Source organism: Cryptotermes secundus, unplaced genomic scaffold (genome assembly GCF_002891405.2).
Source record: "Cryptotermes secundus unplaced genomic scaffold, Csec_1.0 scaffold3971, whole genome shotgun sequence".
In the NCBI taxonomy this organism is placed as follows: domain Eukaryota; kingdom Metazoa; phylum Arthropoda; class Insecta; order Blattodea; family Kalotermitidae; genus Cryptotermes; species Cryptotermes secundus.
In genome coordinates this window covers 20,718-29,001 of record NW_019723386.1, presented here as the reverse complement: position 1 = coordinate 29,001, position 8,284 = coordinate 20,718, and the positions used below count along the sequence as shown (strand labels likewise).

Sequence of the window (8,284 nt, the reverse complement as noted above, 5' to 3'; positions counted from 1 at the left end):
ACGAAGATGATGTTTCTTTGTCGAAATCAATTTCTGATTCACTTTCCTCAACGCCACTCTCAGAATTGTCAGTATAACAATCTGATTCAGAGTCGTTTATGAGTTGAAATATGTCAGCATCTTCCAAACGAGACGTCGCCATGGTGTGGGCTGACAACTTCACTGAATGCTAGCTTTGAAAGTTATGACATTGTTTGGCTGTGGCATAAGGACGGTAGCCTTGAAAGTTCCTATAAAAACTAACTCAGCACTGTCAGAACTGAGAACTTGTTGTGTAGCTATAAGCGATAAAAAACAATCAGGGTTCTTATGAATGAATAGATACTCGCCCATATCTCTGCATACCAAAAGAACATACGTGAATATACACTGACACACGCAGGCCTAACCCCGGCTAGCGCATCTGCTGTGTTGCCACTTCAGCAGCATTCGTACTTGCAAGAACTGTATGAATTCTTGTAGACAGACGACAAATTGGGGAATATTTTTGTTGAAATCAGTCTAAAAATTTTTACAATTTTTATAAAGTCTGTAAATTACAATATCTGTTTCTATATTCTTTCTAGAAAAAAGCAGTCTTTATTTGGTTCGTTTATCACAAAAATTGTAGAAATCACAGCAATTTTAGTAAATGATTACCGTTTTTATTGCTTTATAATTGCAGGTATTTAAATTAAATCCGTCCCGCAGCCATTACCGGAATTTAAAGGGCCATCTCTTAAAGGTTAATGGTGTTCAATTAGGTCGAGTGATTGAGGCTAGCTCCTTCTAAGGAACCCAACAGAGTAGGATTCCCTCACCTGAGGAAGGAAACAGATCCAGTTTCTGAAACTTTGTGTTTTTTAAAATCCGGACGATGGACAAAGTCCGAAAACCTAGTATCCCAACTCTTTGTAGGTTATGATATAATTCTGCATAACACTGATGTGGCCATCTATTAAAAAACATCAGAAAATTGATGATGTGTGACTTAAATGTCTTTCATAGGAATATTTATGTGTATGTCTGCCGTAGTGCCTGCAAAAGGGTTTAAATTAAATGTTATGTGGAATTTTGTAGCCTACCCATTGAAGCAAAAACCCTCTCAATCCACGATCATTTCTTAGTAAGGCATTTAAAGCTTTTGGGAGGGCAAGGATTTATCTTGGGATCTTGCATGTGGAACCTAAGTGGATTCAGCGTAGGTCAAAGAAATGCACAGATCAGGGCGATGTGAATTGAAGCAGCTGCTGACAGTTTGGTTCTTAATTGATGGGCAAGTGATCATCAGTTCACTGGTATGATGAATAACGATGTCACTTATGCAATTAGCACACTGCAATAGCTTAACACACAGGGTTAACTATGCCAAAATACAAGTGCTAGTGGTACAGGTCACAGAAGTACAATTGTGAGATAGAGAACTTGTGGAAGCAGAAGTATCAGTCAAAGTGCAATTAACAGTCACAAGTAAAAGTACATATGGAAGAAGTTGCAGTGGGAGAAGAACCAGAAGTAGAAGCCTCAGAAGTAATGGAACTCGAACTGGCCACATCACCAACAACGCCACTTAACCCCACAGTGTTGAGGAGGAAGAACCGTGCTTCTGTGGCCCATCTTGGCTATGTTAGCATATGACATGACATGCAAACAGTTGAAGCACACTGACAGTGAAATGGACACAATCTCCACATCCTTCTGCTCCACACGGTTTATGTGAGTAATATCTGTGCCAAAAGCAGATGTGAGTTGATTAAATGCTGCGCACCAGCAAGTCTGACCCTCTATCGACTGTACTTTGCTCACATTATCTCAATATTCCATTAATTACCAACATACAGCATGACGACATACAGGTACACACATGGCACAGCCAGACTCCATTATCATCCAATTCAACAATGAACATTACAGACATGAAACAATTTGATGATGTGACAAGCATATTTGTGCAGTGGTTGCTCTCTATACTCGCATCTGAATGCTCCAATCGATTACTGGTGGGGATACGGGCTGTACCGAATGAGTCTTTCCAGGTTATTCTTTAGATGCTGCAGGGAAAAATGTTACGACTGCTTTGTTTAAAATTGTTCCAAGTTCACCACTTATCAAGCATTATTCCAACCAATGCTACGTAGCCTAAAATACTAAGACCTTTGTAAAATAAACCCTAAATAACACATGCTCGCAAGAACACAAACACACACACACACTTGTAGGATACCTGTAGACTCTAAAGGTTTCTGGAATCTCTGGATTTTTGGACTTTGTCCATTGTCCTGTAAGAAAGAGCTCTCTCTAATGGACCCAGCAGAGCAATTGTGCCCCCCCTCCCCAGCAGAGGACCGAAACAGACCCAGTTCNAAGTTCTGGATTTTTGGGCTTTGTTCATTGTCCTGCAAGAAAGAGCTCCCTCTAATGGCCCCAGCAGAGCAGTTGTGCCCCCCCCCCCCCAGCAGAGGACCGAAACAGACCCAGTTCATGAAATGGTACATTCTCTTGTTTTGTGAACACCAATGAACACAATTCAAAAACCCAGCAAGTGATTCTGAGTGATATACAATACCAATTTTAAATTCTGAATTTTGGTGAATGAAGCATAAGTCAGAAACTTTCTTTCTTCTTCTCCAGTAAAGGTACAGGCTTCTATGTCACATTCAGAGTCTCACTGTTGCTCTGCCCACTTACTTTCTCGTTCACATTTCTTATTCCCCGAGGTCTGTACTGTTATTTGTCTCTTCATCCATCCTTTCCATGTGGCTCTGCATTGTCTTCTGGTGAATCAGTTACACCAGGCGGCTGTTTTGCTGTGCACAGCGTGCGTTTAAATGTCCGTTCCTGTTAGGCGCTTAATCAATTTTAAGTGTTTTGTTTAAAAATGCTGTATCTAGCTCAATTTTTATGATAAATGGATGGAATTAACTTTGTTTATATCAGAAAAGAACATAGTGTCAAATTTCATAATGGAAGATTTGAAATTTGTAATACAAAGTGTTATACGCTATTTTCAATTTTTTTGTGTCTTAATTTGATGCATACTGCAAAAATGGTTTCCCAGTTCTTCACAGAGATTTTCTGCATTATAAATTCATTTGTTTGTAACACTTGACAAATTTTAGCAGTCCCTGGTGTCATAAAACAGATGGAAGCAGTAAAATCATTTGGTCTTCTGCTAGCACTTCTTACAACATTCGGATTTTCGAATCTTTGACTGAAGTTCAGAAGAATGAAGGAATGGTTATTCAAGAAAAAGCTAGAGGGGTCCCTTCTTCAGTGCTAAGACCTTCCGTCAGAGCTGCAAAAGTTTTGCCCCTTCTATTTGAATGAACAAACAGCTGCATCGTGGCTGAGATACAGAGCGCTATTTGTTTTGTGTGCGTTCGTAGTGAAATTGAATATTGTAATTCCATTTGAACCTATATATACATCAAGCAGGTAACAAAAAGGTATGTACATCGAATTTTAATGTATATTTTTAACATACCTATCTGCAGAATCTGCAATAAAGTTACTGGATAGTGGATAAGTTGTGGCATAACTCATACGTATATTTTTATTTGCTGCTGTTCAGTTAGGTATTATTTTAATTCCTCTATTATGGTTTTACTCAAGTCTGTCTGCTAATAACTACATTTAAAAATAAATATTTAGGACTGTGCATGCGCTTCCAGTAGCGGTGTGCGCGCGCGCTTCCACTAGCGGAGTTTAAATGCCTGACTGGCCAAAACTGGGTACTTTGGCCACGACAACCTTACTCATGACTGGCACAAACGGGGCACTTTGGCACTTAAAGGTTAATGATTACTAACTCAGTTCCCTGGAGTTACTTATGTAGCAGTAATTAAACTGGAAATACATTTCGTGGAAGTAGTCAAGCTTTGCTTCAGTCTGGTGGGAATACAGGGTTTTATAAACATATAACAGGAAAACCCAGACTTACTGACCACCAGAAACACATTTGGATGGCTTCAGCAGGATGGGGTCAACAAACAAATGCCAGTTCCAGACAATAAATCTAGAAGTTCTAATGCCAAATATTAACCAAATTCACACAGCTGCACCTTTTCAGTGAAGCTACTCAATGAATTACCAACAGGTTATGGGATGTAAGGGTTCATTACCATTCACAGCAAGACACTGGCCCCTATCCTGAGCCAGATGATTTCACTCCATATTCCCTTCTTTAGGCATACAGAATACACAGCATCAGCCTACCTTCACACTTTTCTGAGGACAACTGCAACTTGCAAATCCATTTGTGCGCTGCCCACTACTGTATATGGTGAAGAGACACAAAATGGAACACATATTCCTGGACCATGGAGCAGCATCAGTTTTGGTGATGCAGCGACAGCCAATGTGTGGTGACACATGAGGAAGAGCTCTGCTGATACAAAGTTACTGAGGGACGAATGCATGGTACATCTTATGCAAAATGAAGCGCAAGTGTTCCTTGGCAAGATAAGTGTCAGTAATCAGAGATCACTTGTTCAGAGTGACCAAGAATTAGCTTCAGTTACGATGCAGATCATTCAGGCAGTGAAATGAACTGGTATGGAGGGTGGGGTATAACTGCACTGAATTTAAGTTTAATTAAAAGCTATTCCTCTTGTATCATTCTACTACATGAAACCTCTGAATTGCAATTAAAAATATCAATGACTGCCTGATTTTATTAAAGAATTATATAATTACACTGAAACTTACTTCATTTATTGGTAGGGTAAAGAGACTGGTAGAATATCATAAGAGGGAAGGAAGCACAATAGATCAAACTGGTCGCGGTGCATGGGGAAACCCACCCTCTCTAACTAACTAACTACTTCACAATTTTCAGTTGACTCTTTCCCTCTTAGGGAAAGGAGACCTAAAGCAAAAAGGAGTGCCTCAGTGCCAAACCACTTTCATTTTTGATCTCATGACAGACCACTCAGATTCTCTGCTGATATTCACAATGAGAAGATGTAAGCAATTCTTTCTTGATCCTTTCAATTAAATTCTCTGTACTACATTTCTCCACAAGCAAAATCAATCCACATTTATTTAACCTTCTTTATACCAAGTATCCCACAAAAATATATCTCGTCTTCAATGTCCAATATAGCGTAGTTTGTATTCATCTGACCAATCCATAATAGTTATCTCAATATACTCAATCCAAGCAATACATCAATCTGTAACTAACGGATCAACGAATTTACTCACATGTAATGGCAGAAGAGCACAGATAATGTACAGCCAAAAGCATATGATGTTGCTGAATTGTGTGTATAAGCTGTTGATCCGTTTCAGTGCTACTCTCTCCTAATCATTAGCTTCCAGTGCTGAATTAATATCATAACTGTAGGCGAATGTCATGTCATGTCATGTCACGTCATGTCTGTTTCCACTCAACAAGACAGGGCATTGTGCACATTCAGCAATCAGAATCAAATGCAACTCATTTGCACAGATGTTTTGTACCATGGGACACAGTTCATTTCCCATCAGTTCTAAAGGTTAGCAACAGCAATCAACTCCAATATATTGCAGCATTCTACAAAACTGTGGCATGCTATAAGTCACATACTGTTCCTTCAGCCTAAACCCATCTCTACTGCTCTATGATTTGCTGCACACATCAACATGTATGCGCTTATGTCTCTTCAGACTACTACGATCACTGAATGACTTATTACATACATCACAGCAAAATGGCTTCTCCCCACTATGTATGAGCTGATGTGACTTCAGATTACTCTGCGCACTGAATGACTTTTTACATACATCACAACAAAACGGTTTCTCCCCACTATGTATGCGCTGATGTGTCTTCAGATGACTCTGCTGACTGAATGACTTGTTACATACATCACAACAAAACGGCTTCTCCCCACTGTGTATGCGCTGATGCCTCTTCAGACTACTATGATCAGTGAATGACCTGTTACATACATCACAACAAAACGGCTTCTCCATGCTATGTATGCCCTGATGCCTCTTCAGATGACTCTGCTGACTGAATGACTTGTTACATACATCACAACAAAACGGCTTCTCCCCACTATGTACGTGCTGATGTGTCTTCAGATTACTCTGCATTCTGAATGACTTTTTACATACATCACAACAAAACGGCTTCTCCCCATTATGTATGCGCTGATGTGCTTTCAGATGACTCGGCCGACTGAATGACTTTTTACATACATCACAACAAAACAGCTGCTCCCCACTATGCTTGCGTCGATGTGCTCTCACAAAATTCTGATGACTGAACGATTCACCACACTCATCACAGGAATACTGTCGATCCTCCCCATGTACAGGTTGAAGTTCATTCAAATTATCCTGGAAAATGAGAGTAAATAAGATGAAATATCCTAATAGGAAGAGAAATAAGTTTGAAGCCCCCATAGAGTGAGATGTTAAATCAGTAGGCGTGAGAGTGGTGACAGAGAGGGGAGGAAGGGAGGGACAGAGAGAGCACACCCCCCTTGTGTGGTGTGTGCCTGAGTCCATCAGCATGTATGGAGATTTCTGATTCAACAGAAGTTAAGCTGCACTGCCACTGTTTAACAAATTCCAAATTAAATACAATTATGTACTTGTAAGGCTGGACAGGCATCTAATTAACCTTTAATGGCCAAATGTTATATATATATATGCATGCAGTAAGCAGCACCCAGAGTTGGCCGAATGTTTTATATGTATATCCCCCTCGGTGTCTCCACCTCATCGTGGTGAGGGGGTTTGAGTATGCCAAGGACCCTGAGTGCTATACCAGCGGTAGCATAGCTACTGGCAGGGCCTCCCTTCCTGGATAGGTCAAAGGGTAGGCATCAGATGGAGAGAGATACCAAAAAGCAAAAACTGATACCGGAAGCAGCGTCAGCAGCGACTTGAAGCACAGAGCAAATGATGCATGAAATGGTTCAAGTTCGTATAGCAACAGGCGTGACAAGAGTGGTTTGAACAGCTGTTGTACTGCGATGTGGAAAGCAAATGGAAGAACTACCACATTATCACTTTTCCTGGATAGTCTCTTTCCAAAACAGAGATACCATGTATGCGAGATATTTCCTCTGGAGACAAAACAATCCAGAGGTAAACTACCCCCCCCCCTATCGGATCTCCGGGGGAGGGGAGTGTTTCTAGAGGAAATGTCATACAGGCGTTACGACAAGAGGAAGTGTGAAGATCAGAAGGAATATCACGGCTAGAAGATTAGAACATGGAATGTAAGGACCTTGAATCAAGCAGGCAAATTGGTGAATTTGAAAACGGAAATGAAGAAGAATGAGGTGTCTGTTTTAGGTGTCAGCGAAGTGCGGTGGAAGGGACAAGGTGAAATAGGAAGTGGTGATTATACAATGTATTATTCTGGAGGTGAACGGGCTGAAAGAGGTGTGGCAGTAGTGGTGCATAAAAGTGAAGTGAGGAGCGTTGTCAAGAAGATTGTTTGTAATGACAGAATTATTGCTCTGAAGTTAAAGGCGGAACTGGCAGATATACTGACTATGCAAGTGTACATGCCAACATCAGAGTATGAAGATGATGAAGTGGAAAAAGTGTATGACACAACTGAAGAAATTCTTCAGGAAGATGGAAGAAGTGACACAAACAGCATCATATTGGGAGACTGGAATAGCACTGTTGGAAATGAATCATATCAGAATATTGTTGGATCACATGGACTAGGAAGATGGAATCACAGGGGTCAAATGCTTATTGACTTTTGTGAAAGAAATGGACTGATTGTTACCAACACTTGGTTCAAGAAGCCAAAGAGAAGACTTTACACATGGAAGGCACCTGGGAATTGAAGGCGACATCAGCTGGACTACACCCTTGTGAAACATCGATTCAGAAACAGCGTGAAAGTTGTGAAGATGCTGCCTGGGACAGATATTGACTCTGACCACAACTTACTGGTTGCCAAGTTGCGAACCAGGTTGAAGACAATTATAAGATTCCAAAAGCGCAGACCTAGATGGGATTTGGAGAAGTTATATGCTCAAAGACAAAGCGTGCAGGAGACCCTAGAAGAGAAACTCGGTGCAATTGAAGGTGAAAGCAGAAATGCTGAAGTGCAGTGGAAAAATATAAAAGAATGCATGTTAGATACTATCAGTGATTTGGTTGGTAAAGTTGAGAAGATAGCAAGAAGACCATGGGTTACACATGAGATAAGTAAAATGGAGGAGTGAAGGAAATGGAAGAATGTCAACAATGAAGAAGGCAGGAGGAAATACAGGAGACTGAGGAATGAATTGAAAAGAGCCACGGACAGGGACAAAAGGAATATCTTGGGAAGGATATGTAATGA

The 8,284-nt window shown here is 40.5% G+C and overlaps 1 protein-coding gene across 1 annotated transcript in view; it reads right to left on the bottom strand.

The window, feature by feature from the left end:
• Window positions 1-1,533: 1,533 nt before the first annotated feature.
• The window catches only part of LOC111861896 (putative zinc finger protein 735), a gene marked incomplete at its 5' end in the record, with an annotated part of 20,360 nt that continues 13,609 nt past the window's right edge, over window positions 1,534-8,284 (bottom strand). The window contains 3 exons of the mRNA XM_033750493.1: window positions 1,534-1,706; window positions 2,204-2,375; window positions 6,166-6,306. Coding sequence (XP_033606384.1) covers window positions 1,534-1,706; window positions 2,204-2,375; window positions 6,166-6,306 — 486 coding nt within the window. The remainder of the gene's footprint in view (window positions 1,707-2,203; window positions 2,376-6,165; window positions 6,307-8,284) is intronic.